Below are 20,121 nucleotides of genomic sequence, written 5' to 3'. Positions count from 1 at the left end.
ATCATCAAATAACTAAGACAGTGACATTCAAGTAAAGATGGCTGCTCCCGTAATTCCCCGTATGACATTAATTGACCAAAACAGTGAATCGATCCGTAGAACCTTCAAGAAAAGATGGCCGTGTCCAAACAATCCCCCTATGACATCATCAACAATGATATGTAAATTTCGTCGGCGAATAACGATGTCATAGGGGGATTCTAAGGATGCGACCATCTTTTTTATTCGGAGAGCATGTTTGAAATAACGCGCGGTTTATTTTTCGATTCGATTTCAGGCCGTTGTCTCAGTCGGGAATGTTCGTATCGCACGACGTTTTATTGGGTAGGTGGCGCCTGAGTTTAGATCTGTTCGGGCGGGTGTTCTGCGACGACGTCGGCGCTGAGCCGGGCTCGGTGATCAGCGAACTCGGCGGCTTCCCGGTGAAGGAGAGTCGTTTCCGCAAAGAAATGGAAAAACTACGCAACTCGCAACAACGAGATTTGACGCTAGAGGTAGGTGGACAAATTAACCGAGTGCGGCGGATTTAAGCGGTGGTCTGTACCCCTGCCTTCCCTTTGAGGTTGCCTCATCAAGACAATAGGGATGAAAATCTTTTCTGACCTATTTCTATCATTTCCATCATCTTGAGAACAGTGTACATGCATTAAAAAATTTGGGGGGGGGGGGCGGTTGATGATTATGAGGCTGGGTATTAAAGTTTTTCTGAGATCGGTTGGATTTGCCCGTTTTCATCCCTGAGACAAATGTCCCTAGAACCTGCAAATTTTACATCCTTTGCGAAAATAGCATTTTTCAGAAGTATTTCTTTGAAAATATATCTCATACCGAGGGTGGAACCCCGCTAGTGGCCTATGACATGGCTGCTTTTTCTGAAAAATGCCTTCACTTTTCTTCTGGACCCCTGCTTAATTTACTAGATTCGCCTCCTGCCAAGGGTTTGATCGAATGTAGAATTTTTCATCAAAAACAAGAATGGCCGATAACCTAGAAAATCGGGTAAACTCAGGGAATTTAGATATGCTATTAATTGTACGCATTTCTTTATCAATGCAATGATGCAAGAAAAATAAATTGGTTGTAACATTTTGAACCTAGAATTTTCAATGTGGTAACCTCTGCGAATTCATAAATGGGGGTTTAGTAGCCACTCGAAGTGGCTGGTTGAATAGTTTTCAAATGTTTTCATTTTAGGTCGAAAGGGATCGCAAAGCGTTGATTCAACAGTCGTTCAAACAGTTGAACAGCCACTTCAACCGACGCACGAACCTGAACGGTCCGCCGCTGGCCGTACACCGCGTGAAAGTGACGTTCAAAGACGAGCCGGGCGAGGGCAGTGGCGTCGCGCGCAGTTTCTACACGGCGCTCGCGAACGCGATCCTCTCCACGGAGAAACTGCCGAGTTTGGATGGCGTTCTGATCGGTAGCAAGTCGCTTCAATACAGTAAGTGGCTTCACCGGAATTACTGATTTATTTTTACCTGCAGGGAATTCTGGATTCAGTCCTACACAGTTGTGAGTTAAGATTTGACTCAGAACTCAGAGTTAACTCGTCATAAATGAGCTAATTTTAACTGTGACTCACGACTGTGGAACTGGACCCTGCCTTCATGAGAATCAAGGAAAACTCGAGGGATTTGTAAATTGGCGTAAAGTGGCCACCATCTTGCAGATATGTTCTTCCTTTCGGGGAATGCTGACTCTCTTCTTGAAAATTGGGGAATGCGAAATTTTGGTGTCTTAGTCGAATTTGCTTTTGGTTATTATCAAGTTTATCCCGAAACTTTTGCGAAATTTAAACGCGACGATTCGCGTGGATGTAAGGGTTCTGAAAAAAGGTTTGTTTATTTTCTTTGACAGATTTGATTCAGCGTTTGCGATCTCGTGAACGCGAGCGCGAACGCCAGCGCAGCTTACAACGCCAACGAAGTCGCGACCGATGCCGCGAAACGCGACGCGCGTTGTCGTACGACGCGCCGCCGTTCTATATGCCGTTGGAAGGAGCGGAGGGCACGACCGACGCCGCCAGCAGCGCCGCGAATTCCACCACAGAACATTTGTCGGCGCATCGGCAACAACTCGGAAAACGTTTGTACCCGAAAGTTCAAACGTTGCAACCGGTAAGTGTCGTGTCTGAGACAGTTCGGGGCAAGTCTCGGGATGAATCGTCTGAAGCTGGTTTTATAGATCATTTAGGTTATTATTTAAACTTTAACCCTGTGGTTGGTTTAATAGCCGGGGGGTTAACTCAATTAACTTTCGCTCGTGTCAACCCTCCGGTTAAGATTTATGATGTTCGTTCAAAAATGCAATTGAGTGATTTCAAATTAATCAATTATTTAAAAGACTCAGGAATTTCACTATGTAGTGTTTGTCACGCGGGAATTCAAGAAGTATTATATTATATGCTGAAATTTGAACGTTTGTATTTTTTTTTTTCGAAGTCGATGGCGGCTAAGATCACGGGAATGTTGTTAGAATTACCTCCAGCTCAGCTGTTGTTACTGTTAGCCTCGGAGGATTCTCTGAAACACAGAGTCGACGAGGCGGTCGATATCATCACTTCACATGGAAGGTACGCAAGCAACGATGTCGATCTCGCTTAAGGCAGAGCTGCCAACTATTCCTGATTTTCAGTATTCCTCGATTTGTTTGATGCGTAGAAATATGTAACATGTTACTGAGGGTCTTAACGTAGATTACGGTTTGATTTGAACATTTTCTTTCATATTTCGATGAAATGTACTGAAAAAAATTTTAGAGGTTGGTAGCCCTAGTGAAGCTATCAGAAGAATTTCTAGTGTGGAAGAAAAAGAAAAGTCCCTCTTGCCAATCTTTCGCCTTTCTTTTCCATTCAGCCATTTACTCTCACCCTCTCCCTCCCTATCCCTATCCCACCTCCCTCTCATTTCTCCATTCTCCACTCTACCCCATCTGCTCATTCTCTATAGTAGTATTTATTTATCATTCGGTTGTTACATTATTACATGATTGATATTATATAATATACAGTGAAAAAATAACAAGAAAATGTGGGCTACACACAGAGATCACAAGGATCTATCGGAGCCGTGCCACCCCAATAGAAAAAAATTGACATTCATACAAATTCACTCTTACACATGCACACTACAAGCACCACACGTAAACACACACGCATGCTGCATCGGCGAATGCATTCAAACATAGAAATACAACATGAAATTTCAAAAAAGATAATCACGATAATTTAAGGAATTTTAAATATTTACGTTGAAATACTGATAAACTAGTTGAATTACGAATCGGTTTAGGGATAGTATTCCAGAGAAGAGGTCCAGAAAACTTTACAGTGAATTAGGGGTCATTCATTTATTACGTACGCATTAGGGGAGGGGTCAGTGCAATTGCGTACTGTAATGCTTAATGATTTTGCCTACAGAGGGGGAGGGGGGTTGAAAAATTCAGATTTTATGCGTACGTAATAAATGAATGATCCCTTATCTAGAATCTAGAGTCTCTAAGTAAGATTTGATACGTATTTACAGGGAATTAAGCGCCGAAGCGTTGCTCGATCTCGATATATTCAATTTGTCGCCGAGCAAAACGAAGAAGGCCGGATCGACGCGCAGCGAGGCCGACGACGACGACGAACTCGACGACAGCAGTCCGCTGTTCTGGCAGCCGGGCAAACGCGGCTACTACTCACCGAGACCCGGTAAAAACAGCCTCGAGAGATTGAACGCATTTAGAAACATGGGCAGGTGAGCGATTGAAATTACAAAGCGCTAGTTATGAAGTCTCGCGTCGTGAGGCCAGGGGGCTACAGCGTTGAATAAGTGAATAACAAATATATCATGCACAATTATTAAGTATGTAATGCTGTGCCATACTTATGCACCGGAATGCAAATACCAAACAGTGAGCAGCTACAAATATTCATAGTTGCAACGGCAAGGGAAGTATGAGTATATTCATAGCAGTATATTCATAGCTGGTAGGGAACATATTAAGAAGGTTGACCGATGATTCTTTTTTTGTCGTAATCTGAATTTTGGATCAGGGAATTTGAGATCTGGATCAGGGAATTTAGGATAAGAACATCAGCAGGAACCCTGTTATAAGTTAAAGTAAAAGGCGTAAACGTTATTCAGTAACTCGCAAACGTTTTTTCCCTCTGTATATTTCAGAGTGATAGGACTGTGTTTACTGCAGAACGAAATGTGTCCGCTGTTTCTGAATCGCCATGTGATCAAATTCATAATCGGGCGCAAGATCCACTGGCACGACCTGGCGTTCTTCGACCCGGTGATGTACGAGAGTTTGCGAACGTTGATCGTCGACTCGGACAACAAGGACGCCGCGTTGATGTTCACGGCGTTGGATTTAACATTCAGTATTGAACTCGGCCCCGAAGAGGTACGTGCGTCGCTATCAGGTTTGAACAGGGTGGCGCCACGAATATGGGGGGATCGGGAAAATCTAGAACAAAATTAAGGAGATTTTGCGCACAAAAAACCAACCCTGGGGCCAGTTTTATAGTCTGGTATTAGCTTTAACCCGGGGGTTAACTCAATTGAAAATGAATTGGGTTAGGCCCTAAAAAACACAGGGAATTTGCATACGTTATTGGGCAAGTGAATCAATGAAAAATGAATGAATTGTAATATTTTATTTTAAACTTAGAAATTTCACTTGATTTACTGGGGAAATTTTGTGTCATAACATGGGAAAATCAGGGGATTTGTACATTGGCGGAAATTGGCCACCTTGTTTAAATACTCTAGAACTTGCTTATAATCGCGGATAAGTTTTTATGTTTCCTCCATCAGTGATTCTCAGTGATGGTCTACTACATATTTTCTGCTGTGCTTTCTAGGGCGGAGAACAGATCGAACTGCTACCAGGTGGCGCCGACATCGAAGTTACCGCGCAGAACGTGCATGACTACGTGCGTCTGTACTCGGAGTTCCGCATGGTGAAAAACGCCGAGAAAGCGCTGGACAATCTGAAAATGGGCGTGTTCGACGTGTTGCCTAGAAACGCGTTCGATTGTCTGGTCGCCGAGGATTTCCGTCTGCTCTTGAACGGCGTCGGAGACATCGACGTTCAAATGTTGATCAGTTATACTTCGTTTAATGACGAGAGCGGTAAGTGAACTAAATTCAACAGCAGAGTTCAACAGCGTTTTGTCATAAGTCAGATTCTTATGTGAAAAACGGATTTCCGCTTCAGTGCTGGCTAAAGTGCCCGAAAGTGCTGGAGATAATTTGAAAATCTTTTAAAATTCCGCCCCAGTGTGTTGTGTAATGGGTACACTGCAATAATGTATCTACACCTTGGTGCGGTGTATGGTTAATTATATTTCACTATGTTTGACAGGTGCTGCCATCTTTCAATAGAGATAAAAACTTATAATTAACGTCAATACACCATGATGCGGTGGACTAGCAAAGTCTATTCTATACACCAATTTTTTACACCACCCTGCGGTGTAGATGCACTGAAAGGGTTTTTAATAAATTGCAAAATATCCGTCAAAAACGATAAAAATGTGAGAAAAATTTAAAGTAAGGTGTCGAAAATTGTGTTTTGTAAGATGTGAATAAATCTACAAGAGTACATCAATCTAATTCGTGCTTTACTAGGGAGATGGGAAGGTGAAACATTCGTTAATTTGTGGGTTTTGTTTCGTAGGCGAGGCCAGTTTCAAAGTGCAACGATTTAAATATTGGTTTTGGTCGATAGTGGAGAAAATGACGAATCAAGAAAGACAAGATCTGGTAGGAAAAAAATCGTGGCCATTTTTCATTCGGTTCAATTTGACTCCGATCAATCGATGCTAATTTCGACGTTGAATAATTTCAGGTATACTTCTGGACGTCGAGTCCGGCGTTGCCGGCGAGCGAGGAAGGGTTTCAACCGATGCCGACGATCACCGTGCGACCGGCCGACGACAATCACCTGCCGACGGCGAACACGTGCATTTCTAGACTCTATATTCCGTTGTATTCGAGCAAGAACATCCTACGAACTAAACTACTGCTCGCCATCAAAACGAAGGCGTTCGGCTTCGTTTAGAACCGAGCGACAGGATTATCCGTGCGCGGATTAACTATAAGGGATTAATTCGGATTATGTTGTACTCGACAGCGACGTGAGCTGATTTAATACTCATCGACGACATCTGGAAAAGAATTTACGGAAGAAAAATATTTTCCTAGGCTTTTCGCGATAATGTCGCGAAGGCATCGGCTTTGTCATTGTCCGTATTTAACTCGTGGACAGTCGGTTCGTGTAACACTATTAGAATAATGAATCGATGAATGTCTTTTTCATGACACATAAATGTTTAGTCACGCGCGCGATAAGAATTTGTGAAATACCGGTATTGAATCATGCTTAATAAATCAGTGTCTGTAATGTCTAGTTGGGTCTGTCTGCGGGTTGGCAGTCTGCGCCTGCCATGTGGCAGTTATGCGTCTGCAGAGTGGCAGTCTGCATCTGCTGTGAAGTGGCACTTTGCGTCTGCAGAGAGGCAATCTGCGTCTGCTGTGTGACTATCGCTGAAACTTGATCTCAGATTTCTGGGAGCGACTTTTAAAAGACCATCGGTGAAAAGTTTCTCGATTGGAGAGGAATTCTTGCGGATGTAAAGTAAAAGGGAAAAAAAAACGTATATGTGTAAAATTCCGCAAACGGAAATCTTCATTTTGTAATGAAATAGTAATTAATGATGATCAACTTGTATTAAATGTTTTATTGAATAAATGAATCGGGCTTTAAATAAACAAAAAATTAACCTGGTTTGACCGCGGCACTAAACTCCAAGAATCCAATAGTTGTGAAATTGGGTTGTCAAATATTTTTCTGTTCACAATTTATTCAGGTCACTGAAAACGTTTCCTAAAAGATGGCCGTCTCCAATCAAAAACATTGTTTGGCTCTAAAATAGGAAAATAGTTATAATAGGTCCAAGTTTAGAGGGAAAATCTGAATCAAGTCCCAACTTCAGAGGTTTAACTACTTAAGTTAAAGTCTACGGGACAAAAGTCGACTGGAAGAGATTTAAGGAGTGTTTCGATATGATCATGTCGTAGGGGGATCATGGTGGCAGCCATGTTTTCAGGAAGAGTCTTCCCTCTCAACGACTTCAATGATTTTTGTGTTCTGATAATGATGATGATTTTTTGTATGAACGTTGTTGTCTCAATCTTGTGGAATTTGTGTTTTTTTTTTTCATACGTGTTTTATTTTTGTGTAAACAAGTGCCTGGCCAGGAAAAAAAACATCGTAAAATAAATCAATATTTGACCATAATGTAAATAGAAAATAAATCGTTGTTTTCATCTTGTTTCTGTCTAACTCTGACAGTTGTTTGTAGCGAGTCTAAGCTCAGATTTGAACCCAAAGTCTTCCCAACCCAAGTTGTCCTATTGTGACTGAGGGGGTAAGGCATGGGGTCCAGAAGAAAAAAGGCACTTCTCGGATAAAGCTGCCACCAGGAGGGACTCACCCTTGGTGTTAATATATTGTTTATTAGTTTTATAGAAATACATCCTAAAAATGCAAATTCCGAAAGGATAAGTGTCAAATTTGCAGGTTTTAGCTAACCCTGGGCTGGCCTTCCTCGATAAGGGCACCTTTATTGAGATTGGGAACTCAGGGTCTGGACCCCAAACCACCCCTAAATCCATCCCTGGGGTGACCCAGTGCTTTTTTCACTCTTATGAGATGACCATATGTATATTGTCTTCTTCAGACTCGAACCCGGGACTTGGTGAAATCTTCATTACTCGCATGCCACAGTATGCAAAATCGATCTTGGAAATATTACAAACCTTACGTGCTGCCCCTGTACATATCATTAGCGGTGATTGGGTGAACTAATAAGCCTTTTTACAGTTTCCAGGCGCCATTTTTATGGGTACCCGCCGGGTCCGCATTGTTGAATTTTTTGTCCCTATTTTTTCCCCCGTTTAATATTTTTTATTTCGTTCATATCTCTGGATTGGATAAAGATAGACACAAAGTGAAAACATCGATGGACTCGGCTGATAATTAGTTTTTTTATTGTATTACTCAATCATAAATTTAATGCAACAATGGGCGCTGGTGAAGCTATAAACCTTGATATAGTCTTCCCGATAATTCAACTCGAATTATTGCTCATCTCATTCAAAAGTTCGTAATCTTACAAATTTTAATCTACATTTTTTTAGTTTTCAGGATCTATAGACACCTTTATGTGGTCTTATATTCTTTTTACCGTTTTCAATTATTTCAATTATTTTTTAAGTAATTGCGAGTCAAACTTCCAAAACACGTTTTCCCGGGTCCCCTGCGTGCATCTTTATATCAGGAAATACAATTCCAGCTACAAAATAAACAACACATCTTCACCTACAAAACATTCTTATCTTGAACACAATATTCAAAGATACGGTTTCATAGTTTCGAATCAAGTTTGAAACTAACTCACAACCGTGAAACTAGAAGATTTGTTCAGTACTAACCTTTATCAAATCCCATATGATGAAGCAGCATGCCTGCCTGTAATATTATGAGCTTCTAAATCTAAACTTAATTTCAACGGAGTTTGTACATCATTGATACCCTGAAAATATATACAACCACTTCACAGTTGGACCTCAAAGAAAGTTAACCTTTAAATTTGATAATTTCTAGCTATTAATCAGTGTAGGGTTAATTCCAGTCAAGATCTAGATACAAGATGCTTCTTCGATTGGTCTGATAGGGACACTCATAGCATGTTCTTAACTAAAACTGATCTTAAGATGAAAATGAGCTCAGCCAGATGTGATTTATGGATTTCAGTAGATATAAACTGGACTGGCTGGCTCTTTCACTGGAGTCACTGATACTCCATATATCAATATATACCTGTTGAAGCAGACACTGTACCATAGCCTCGTTCTGATGTCGACAGGCGTAGCAGATCGGAGTATCCTGACCTTCACCTTGATTACAATCAATCCCTAATTCTATTTAACACTCGCCAACCTAAAACAGAGAAGAACAAGAAACGAAATTCTAAATATGGACTTGACCGTTTAATCTAGAATCAAAATTAAAGAAAAAATTTTTTTTTTCAAATCATGAGTGGTAGGCATGAAGTTTTTGGCAGAATTTCAGAGGATCCGTGCTCCAAGTGATTCAAAAAATTCTAATATTTCTCCCCTCAATTGAATCAGGGAGTTTTTATGAAAATCTGACGGCTGGGCCGTATGCAGCCCTGTCTATGGGTAGGTAAAATTTTTTTCATTTATTTAAGGCACTCTAAGGTGTATTCTGAGGGCTTTCTGGCTATTTCTTTTCTGAAATTTTCCATGTATGGCAGAATCTAAATAATTTTTCATAATCTAAAAATTTGATTTGATGATCATCACCTCATAGCAATGTAATCATTAATGCTTCCAACCCACAGAAAACTTAGAAAACTTATCTATGCAATTAAAAAACCTAAGATCGACTCATGTGGAAAATCCGCAACTAATAAAACGTTTATTTTTTCAAATCATTTGTATTTGAGGAATCCCATGATGAAACATTGCATAGAATCATTCTATGCAATGGGTCCATCATGCCACCGTGCAATCATGATCTTTGACCCATGTGCATACTACTGATGAGGCCTATACAGATTGGAATAACATTTAACATTTAAAATTGTTGACAAAACGACAGGATACCAACCACATAAATTGTAAGACATATAAACAACACATAACGCATGGAAAATATGAAGCGGAACTCGAACTTTTGGGGGTAGGAGCGTTCGCACCCTCTCCCCCTGAATATGGCCCTACAGGTACGGGATCTCTGTGATAACAGAATGAAATGATGATTAATTATAAAATACATTCCACTTACATCATGTGATCGTACACTGTGTATGAAATTTGTTAAACAATTCATTCACTTCAACAAAACAAATCGTAGGCAAAAAATTGATACCTTGTTTCTCCGCTCTGCTGAGCTTAAAAGTTGACCCAGCCGCCTGTCTACCTTGTACATTACTGTTTTTAAGAATCGTGATCTATTTTACCATAACAGACCTGGCAGCTATAGAAATGAACTGAAGAAACAAAGTATCATTTTTGTTTAGCCTTGAAGTTGGAATTATTTATGTCACCACTTCGGGGTATCTATGCATTTATGAGAAATAAAGCTAGAGGTTTTCATCAATAAATGTTAATGTTTTTATTCTTTGATTTCAATAAATTATTCTAAAATTTAAGAAAAATAAACAGGCAGCGGCTAAATTAGGAGGGGAGCTGTTGGGAATCAAAGAAATTTATTTTTATGGCCTTATTAAAATTCCACGATATTGTTCAGCTGGCTACTGGCGTGTATTCAACCCGGCAGTAGAACCTTTTCATTCAACTTCTATAAGCTCTCAATGTAAATCCATTTAACAATAGAGACACAATTGCGGCTTTTCAGAGTTGTTGATATCATTCATACACGCTATTGAATATGTCACCGGCTGACCACGTGTACACAAGCATAGGCCATTCACCTCTGCACACTCACACTGTGAACATGCTACTGTGGATTCTCCTGGCGATTTTCGCTGCGCTCCCGCTCCTAGTTCCTGCGGAACGACGTCTTTATGTTTTATGTGTTACTGTTCATCTCCGTGCTGTCCTGTACTGTTCCGTGTTTATTAATCCGTTCTATTTTTCAGCATTTAACCCATTTTATTTTTCAGGGCCGATTTCTCTGTCAAATTTCAACGTTTGCTGGAACAAAACTAATGTCCGAAAGCGTCAGCTCTCCTTCGCCGGTCATGTGTCGAGGATGTCAGACAAAGAGGCGGTCAGGAAATTCTGCCCTCTACACACCCTCATACGGAACACGAAAACCAGGATGACGAGGCCTTACTGCCCCCACCTATCTACAAAGTGTGCTGAGTGATGTCAATGACGGGCATATCTGTGGGATTGCGCGGGATACAAATGGAGCGGTTATACTGGATTGTCACGCTACTAGCATTCATTGTGTCCTTATGACCGCCCGGATGAGGGATGATTCTACTGTCACGCTCTTTGTTTCTGGTATTCTGAGTCGGCTGAGGGATGATTCTACTGTCACGCTCTTTGATTTCTAGTTTGATTGCTAGTTTTCATTGTGTCCTTGTGACAACCCCGGTCAGTGGATGAAGTCTCTTGTCAGCTTGTGAGTGCTAGTTTCATTGTGTCCTTGTGACAACCTCGGTCAGTGGATGAAGTCTCTTGTCACGCTTTTGAGTGCTAGTTGAGATCCTGAATCTCGCCCGGTCAAGCTGGTTGTACTGCGCTATTTGTGTTTCGTGCAATTTTACAGGTGTGTCAGTTACTGACGTCGCCCAGTACATCCTGCAGTTAGATGGGGAATGTGAGGCGTTGTCATTCTGGTTTTCGCGTTCTGTGTGAGGGCGTGTAGAGGGCAGTATATTCCTGGCTGGCTCATTGTCTGGTGTTCTCGGCATGTGACCGGCGACGGAGAGCTGAAAAGCTTTCGAACATTAGTTTTGTTCCGTACCAGGTTTTCATCGCTCTTCTCTTTTTTTCATTTCAGGACTCCCAAGAAGTTGAAGAAGAAGATGCTAGAAGGCGACTACAGATGATGCCGAAAAAAATACTGAACTCGGCAATCTTGAAAGTTAAGTTGATACCCACGTAAATTAGGATTAATGATGAAGAAATGTGTGACTACAAAATGTTTTTCTTTTTCTCAATTTCAGCTTCGACGAAACCCAAGAAGACAAAGAAGTACTTCGATTCCGAAAAAAATGATGTAAAATCGACCGACGATCACACAACTATATCTGTACTCCGATTTCCAAAAAAAAATTAGACAAAATTATCTTCAACCTTGTAAACTTTCGGACTACATGAAAAAAAAGACCAAATATTGTAAAATTATCGAAAAAAAATTATGTAAAATCGACCGACGATCACACAACTATATCTGTACTTCGATTCCCGCCTGTTTCGCTCCTGGCAGGTGTGTCACGATCGTAAGGGACACCAACTCAAAAAGTCGAACGAGAGCTCATCAACTAAGATCTGCCGATTAGAGAACAGTGCACAGAAGGGGCCAATTTGGATGAAACTCAACCAACCAACTTAGGAGATCCTCCGATAATGAACCCAGCCATCATAAAAGGTAATTTGATATTTGATACGAACTTAGAACATTTTAACCGATACTGAACCCAGCAAACTTGAAATGTAAGTTGATTTTTGGTGAACTGTAGGTTTGCCTATGCAAATGGTCTGGAGAAGCAGTTTTCATTGAAAATGAATAGAGTACGGGTGTGTCAACAAGGCACAAACATTGGCTGTTGAACCAATCGTGTTGATTTTGGTGTCATGGTTTGGCTTAACCCTTTCAGTGCGTCTACACCGCAGTGCGGTGTATAAATTGGTGATGGACATTGCTAGTACACCGCAACGCGGTGTATTGACGTAATTAGTTTAATTTCTAATGAAAGATGGCAGCACCTCTCAAACATAGTGAAATATTAGTAACTAACGATACACCGCTCAGCAGTGTAGACGCATTATAGCAGTATACCCATTATTCAACACATTGGGGCGGAATTTCTAGAAAATTTCAAATTATCTCCAGCACTTTGGGTGTTACTTAGTCAGCACTGAAAGGGTTAATGAGTTCTCGAGCCCACAAAAATTTCATAGTGATCGAGTTATAGTAGGGGACTTATTCTAGATTGAAAAACACGTAAAAACCTGGGGCCGGTTGCTCAAAAGTTGGTTAGAGTTAACCAGTGGATAGTTGATATGGTGACAATTGAAATTTCATTGTTACTATGGTATTTAACAGGCGGTTATGTTTAACCAACTTTTGAGCAACTGGCCCCTGCTTTTTAGCAATAAGTAATGGCACGTTTTCATATATGAGAATTTGCATACTTGGAATTGAAATATATAAAAGTTCAATCCTTCCCGGAAGTGTTGCCGTTTTTTTTGCGACTCATCTCGATGTACTTTTCGACCTACGGGTCCTCACTTTATAAACCCCCAAAATTTTCTCGCATCAATTTATCTGAGTTGACCTCATTACCTGAGCTACATTGAATGTGATTGGCTGTTTGTTGGATACCGGAAATTCCGGGAGTTTCTGATGTAATTGGGAAAGCCCATTGGGAAAACCCAATGTGGAACCCAAAACAAAATGGCGAGCATTTCATTGGACTAAGTATCGTATGTTCGCTTATAATTTGTCCGGTGTTACGAATATAACCGAGTAGGCTATTCTAGGTATATTATTTATGGAAATTATTATGATAAATTCTAAATGAAATATTTTGTCATTACAGAATATCTTCTTTTAATCATTGCAGCTAAATTTCAACTATGAGAAAAACCCAGTTTGGGATCAACCACTCGTCCAAAATCGACCGATACTGAACCCAGCAAACGTGAAATGTAAGATGAGGCCAACTAGAATCCAACTTATCAACAAACAAACTTAAGATGATCCACGCCGATTACGAACCAAGCAATCATAAAAGGTAACTTGATATACATGAAATTATTTCGATAAATTATAAATGAAATATTTTGTCATTACAGGATATCTACTTTTAATCATTGCAGCTAAATTTCAACTATAAGAAGAAACCCAGCTTGAGATCAGCTACTCGTCCAAAATCGCCCAACTGGAACAGCGAACAGATGAGGCCAACAGAATCGAACTCATTAACCCACCAACTTAGATGATCCACACCGATAACGAACCAAGCAATCATAAAAGGTAACTTGATATACATGAAATTATTACGATCAATTCTTATTGAAATATTTTGTCATTAAAGGATATCTTCTTTTGATCATTGCAGCTAAATATCAACTATGAGATAAAACCCAGCTTGAGATCAACTACTCATCAGAAAATCTACAAGTAGATGAATACTGATTGACCCATTTGCTGATGAAAACTGCAGAAGCCCAAATGAGAAGTTGAGGAGCCAGCAACGGATTAATCACTCAACGATGGATTCTTCCACAATCAGTGATTTCTATAAAACATTATATCAGGAGCAGCAGAGACAATAGTGAATCTTATAAACACTGATTCAAGCGACAAAGCTAATGGATTCTCTCATAAACACTGATTCAGGATAAACACTGTTTTAAAAGCAGCAAAGACAATAGTGTATCTTATTAGGAGCAGCATAGATAATAGTGCATCTTAAAAACACTGAGATCCAGGAGCGGCGAAGACAATAGCGGACTTCTGTAGTAAAGTATTGATTTTTTTGCTTATCACCTTTTTCAAACCTGTCTGATGGATAATATAGTGTTTTCAAGGAAACTATTTGATAATGTTTATGCAATGTGAGAGTCTAATAAAAGCTAAGCTCCATTAATGCATGATTTGGTCTTTGATCCTTGGTTGATAGATAAGTCAAGTTAAGTTAGTCACTAGGGGTAAATGGTCGTGTTGAGTGCCTAGTTTTGACTTGTAGGTCTGTTGAGTTAACTCCTAAACTGAGATATAGTTTCAACATGAATTGTGAGTTTAATCTTCCAACTTACCATAGTGAACATAGTCAACTGTGGCTATTTGTCCGTGTAGATATCACATAGTTAGGAAACATAGAACATAACATTAGACCAGTGTTGATGTACAAATATTAACTATTTGCTGAATTTTAGATGTACAAATTTGATGGCATTGATATTTTCGAAGGTAACCAATTTGAAAAATTTGAAACAAATCGTAGATTTCGATTTAAGCCTCCATCAATCTGTTTGATGATCATATCTATGTATTTGAAAACTAAAGCTTTATCTGAAAGGAGACCATTATTTACATTTGAGAGGTAAAGCTAGGAATAACAAGGCATAAAGTTATAGCTAGGACTAATTTTTAACGTTTTAACATTGTTTATAGCTGTTTGAACTTCTTTTATTATAATGGGTAAATCCATATCACGAGATGGCTCTCGTGAATAATCACTTACCTTCAAATCGGTAGTATAATGATTATTAAGGAGTGGCAGTGAATCAGTAGCGCTTTCTTAAAATGGGCCCAGAACTTTACAGTGAAAAAATGCCTGCAGTTGTAAATAGAGGAGTAAAAATAATACATAACCACAAACAACAAGTACATAAATTAATTCTAAAAAATAAAAAAACCAATAAATAATAAATAGAATAAACAACAATACAAACAAACAACAAATTAATATTCTATTTATATGAAAAGGCATTTTTTCAAATATTTATCAACAAGGTTCTTCATTTATCGAACAACCTTCCCTAAGTATAGCAAAAACCCGAGATCTTTTCTGTTGTTAATCAAAGCATTCTATCAACTCAGTTATTGTAATGAACAAAACAAATAACCATAAACCTTAACTAAATCGAAAACATTTAAAAAGATAACTGATATGATAGAATGCTATGAATAACTGTGATGAAAGATCTACCCATCCGTTCAACTAGCCGCGCTCAATCACTGCTGTGACTGTTTATTGTTATACATGGGTAAACTTACTATACATGGGTAAACTTACTATCTAAAATCTGGTACATACATTTACTTTTTAGAAAGAATTTAAAACAGCTATAAACTTAAGTTATTGATGTTATTGATTAGTTACCGATTGTATAATTAAGTTGAAGCTGCCAGGAAAAACGTCAGAATACTTAGTATGTAATGTCAAGGTGTTTGGAAATCTTTAAGACAAGGCAAAGTAGGCAAAATTCTAGTTTTCTAGTGAAAGTAATGATTAATTGATACAAAGAGTTCCAGAGTGAATCTGAGTTTCTCATCTCTAGTTTTAATGCTTTTTAATGCTGTTGAAGACTGTTATTGTAACACAGTTCGCGTGTTTGTAAATTAGGAACTTGCATGATGATTAAGATATTATTGTTGCGTGAATAAAACGATGTACATTTTCATCATTCATGTCGAAACTTTTCAGTTGTTAAGTTCTTTAGCAAAAATTTCACTTAGGTGATAGCAGCAGCATAGAATAATTGTCCTAGCATTGTTTTGATTATCAGTTTAACCGCATCTGTGTGGGGCCAGTAATATCTGGACAAGAATTTCTGATTTTTATATAGAGTTGTATTTATATCTACTATCAAGTTGAATAAAACAATTAAGAAGTTACCGCAGCTTCGTCAGTCAAACCATATTTATATGAAGATACTCGATTTATCTCTAATTATCACGAAGAAAAACCTTTATAATAGTTTGCAGGGTTTGATCTGAGGAATAAATGCCACTTGACCTTGGGGCAAGCATATATGTTATATCACTTGCCCCCTCAAAAATCAACTTGCTCTACATGAATAGTCCGATTGTGACACAATAATCTTGGAAAAAGCTTTGAGACATAGAATTACACAAGCCCGGTGGATGAGTGATAATGATAACCTTCATGCCCTAATGAAAATATACTTGTCTGGGGCAATTGGACTAGTGCTTAAATCAGACCCTGCTTTGTTTCTAATGTAAAATTTGTGAAAAAAGTAGTTGATAATGTTTGAAGAAATCTCTTAAAGACGAGGAAAATTTGGCAATGTTTTTAGTTTTCTAGTAATAATTAAGATTAATTAGTTAACCATACGCTTTCCAGAGTGAGTGAATTTGTAGGTTTAAGGTTTTTTCTTGATAATTAAGATGTCATTTGAAAAGTTGACGATGATAGATTCATATTTCATGAAATATAACAAAGTATCGGTTATTTTGACCTCATGATTTGTCAAATTCATAATCTTAGACTTTCAGACTAGTCCTTTTTTCGGTGTTTTAACGATCAAAGTTTACAACTCTTTGTGTATTTTTGTTATTTTCCTATTGATGCAAATTGTATGAATCAGCTGTAGTGGAAATGTATCATGTATAAAGACTTATAAATACCTTACATGTAACTTTTGTGATTTTAAAGTTAGTACAATTTCATACATAGTAATAGAAATAAAATTGCTATTAAAATTTGAGAAAATAAGCTAAAAGTTAATAATGTGAAAATAAAATGATGTAAAGAATGTAAATCAGATTGATTACTTAATCCTACGCTTTCCAGAGTATTTGGCCAGGTTTATCTCTGGTTTTAGTGCGGGGGCCATGGACAATTGAGTCCAAGGTTGGGCCCATAGACTTTTTTGTTTTAGAGTCTATGTTTGGACCAAGGGGCGTATAAACACTCATTTATAGTTTATACGCCTATGGTGGTTGGACTAATTGTTTTTGAAAGTCCACGTGTTTGAGGAGCTTACATTATAATTCCTCGAGCACACCTGGCATTTTGTATAATTGTTGTATGAGAATAAATATGATTGATTTTGAAATTTGTCATTCGTTGAGTTAAGCAACAAGTGTTACTAAAACGAAGCACTAAAAAATAAAAAGACTATATGCACCAGAGAAAACCGACCAATTTACGTTTCACATGCATGTGTTTATATCTGGTATTGCCTACACTCATTGGCAGAGGTGTTTGAATACAGTGCAATAGCTCATCGGACTTCGTTTTAGTCATGCATAGTTCTTACACCTCTAAGTGCATAGGTCTTCGTTTTAGTGGCACATAGTTTTTAGTAACGCCCCCATTTCACTGCGCTTCTATTAAATTCACTGCTTTTCACGGCCGGCCCGTGAATCATTTACAAACCTTGGCAGTTGAATCAGATACAGTTTCCTGGAAAACTTTTAACTGGGCTACAGGGTTCAAGCTTCCATGACCTATCTGATTCAATGACTTTCCATGACCTTTTCAATCCCAATTCAATGACCTCTCCAACCCTAATTTCATATCTGAAACCCCGAGGAATGACCATGAAACGACAAACTTAACTATAAAAGAACAAACGTTAAAAAGACAAATTATTAATTTGTTAGAATATTAATTTTATTTCATAATTATATACTCATATACTTCATGGTGCAGACAAATGATTAATCTTTTATTAACATAAACCTAAACCGGTAAAGCATTGATATATCAAAGTAACATCTTAAAGTCCTTTTAGTGCTTCTTGTTTTGTATCAATAAGTTCTGAAATGTCATTAATTTCTGCACGTTTATCATTGGCCGATTTGCGGAATGACACTGATTTCGTAATCAGTGGACGAACATCTTTTAAAGCTGTTGCCTGTTCTGCTTGCTCAATAAACTTATTTGCGGAGGTGGTGAGCGACTCGATGTCAATTTCAAGCAATTTCTTTTTTCGTTTTAATTTCTCCAATTCGTCACATTCGGCTTTACGCTTAATACCCCAAGCACTTTTTTCTGAATCAGCCTTACATTTCTCCAGATAGGCCTTGTACTTCGAATATGCCTGAGATGCGGAAAGAAGTAACTCCTTGGTAATTTGTACTTTCAGCACACCCCCTACGGATCGAATGTGGTCTACAATCATTCTTTGAGCTTCATACGATTCATTAGCTAGGTTTTCAACCTCGATCTGCTTATTTACCGAAAACCCTCTCTCTACAGAAGCCTGCCCATGAGATAATAACAGCAGGTTGCTTATAACTGACCATAATTTATCAAATGATGAATTGCATTGCATATGTTTATGATAGAAAGTATCTAATCGATCTGTTTTTTTGTTGAAGCTCACAAAATCCGATTTAGTTTTTACGAAAACGCTATTGATGAATTCGTCCATTTGGTTTAACACGGTATCACAATCCGAATCATCTATATGATTCGAGCTCGACAATGAACTTATTATTCTCTTGAACTGAGCGCGACTTTGGTCACAATTAGCGGCAAGCTCGTTCGGATTTAAACATACCATATTTCTAACCAAAGAATATTGGATCGGCGCTTTGGCTATTATTTTATCCACTAAACTGATAAGAAATTTTCGAGTGTTCATTCTCAGATCGAGAAACTGGCGCTGACTTGCTTTTCCAACTGCAATAAGTTCCTTAACTTTTGCCTCCGCGATAAATCCGATGTCGATTTTAGAATGAACGCAATAATTCGATTCCTTTTTTGTATCTATCTTGATCAACTTAGTGAGAGTATCTGCTTCCCGAATTATATCACTTTTGATGAATCGCTTCATCAGTAATCGGAGAACATTATGTATGTCTTCCGCCAAAAATGGCAGCATTGGCCTGTCCGTCTGGTAGATGGTTAAGAACGGTGTAACTGTTTTTGCAATAGATACATACGCATGCAGTCTCGGCAATACCATATCAGATGACGCTAAGTCTTTTATGTATAAATATGGTTTCGATGTCGGTATGTTAGCCTTTTTCAAAGTTTGAACGTGCTCCACGAATTTTATGATATACGGCCATAGTTCAATCGCACGTTATGCAGCTGGCAGGTTATCCAGCCATCTAAAACAAAAATAGAAATGTTGAGTTTAACTGCTAACATACGGCAAGGAGATAAAACAATAATTGATAACCAGGGTAATTTGGATTGCCTAATTAAGTACATGTATTTTAATAACAACTAAAATCCAATTCACTTACCTAGTAGAGCAAAATTTATATGGAAACTTCTGACTACCAGTGACCTCAGTAAACATTTCTCTTCTGACAGGAGCATCTTTGAACAAATAACGCAGGTTGATAAGAAGTGACTCCAAATCCCAGTCAGTAGCATGGTCGCCGGCTTTGAAGGCATTATGCATGACATGTAAGCCACAGCTGCCTATGTTCAGAATAGACTTTCGAGTATTACACATACTTGAAATTTCTTGTTGCAACAATTCATAAAATTTCCAATTCACATTTGGACCATCCATGGACAGTTGATAAAGATTGGAGTAATTGAGATCTCCAAATGTGTCCATAAATGAATGCAGCATATCGTCTGCAGTCGCTCGTCCAATGAAGTCTGAACCGTAATACGAAGACCTTACTACATCATGGTCCCAGAACCTAATTAACACATCCAACTGTTTAGTTTGCGTACGCTGATTCAATGATTCGTCGAATAGTAACACGTATTGTTGGTCTTTGATTTTCCGTCTCATTAGATCCTTTACATGTGGCATAATACCAAAACGAACTAGATATGCTGCTTTCTGTTGACTAAGTGAAAACATCTCGGCTATTTGACTGTCTGGAAAGCATGCCTTAAGTATGTCATTCATTCCAGAACAGGAATTGTAACTGTGGTGATTG

The 20,121-nt window shown here is 38.6% G+C and overlaps 1 protein-coding gene and 1 long non-coding RNA gene across 2 annotated transcripts in view; both read left to right on the top strand.

Annotated features, from left to right (window-relative positions):
- Positions 1-7,288, top strand: part of LOC141910236 (E3 ubiquitin-protein ligase UBR5-like) — a 30,641-nt gene extending 23,353 nt beyond the window's left edge. The window contains exons 33-41 of the mRNA XM_074800954.1: positions 278-494; positions 1,195-1,444; positions 1,861-2,120; positions 2,445-2,575; positions 3,528-3,743; positions 4,170-4,398; positions 4,859-5,129; positions 5,677-5,762; positions 5,848-7,288. Coding sequence (XP_074657055.1) covers positions 278-494; positions 1,195-1,444; positions 1,861-2,120; positions 2,445-2,575; positions 3,528-3,743; positions 4,170-4,398; positions 4,859-5,129; positions 5,677-5,762; positions 5,848-6,060 — 1,873 coding nt within the window. The 3' untranslated portion in view covers positions 6,061-7,288. The remainder of the gene's footprint in view (positions 1-277; positions 495-1,194; positions 1,445-1,860; positions 2,121-2,444; positions 2,576-3,527; positions 3,744-4,169; positions 4,399-4,858; positions 5,130-5,676; positions 5,763-5,847) is intronic.
- Positions 7,289-13,355: 6,067 nt separating this feature from the next.
- LOC141910115 (uncharacterized) lies at positions 13,356-15,042 on the top strand. The gene is made up of 3 exons (XR_012619835.1): positions 13,356-13,522; positions 13,608-13,764; positions 13,850-15,042. It is a non-coding gene; the product is annotated as an uncharacterized LOC141910115 (long non-coding RNA).
- The last annotated feature ends 5,079 nt before the right edge of the window (positions 15,043-20,121 follow it).

This window comes from Tubulanus polymorphus, chromosome 8 (genome assembly GCF_964204645.1).
Source record: "Tubulanus polymorphus chromosome 8, tnTubPoly1.2, whole genome shotgun sequence".
Lineage (NCBI taxonomy): Eukaryota > Metazoa > Nemertea > Palaeonemertea > Tubulaniformes > Tubulanidae > Tubulanus > Tubulanus polymorphus.
The sequence above is the reverse complement of the archived record's forward strand: the minus strand, read 5'-3'. Positions and strand labels throughout refer to the sequence as shown.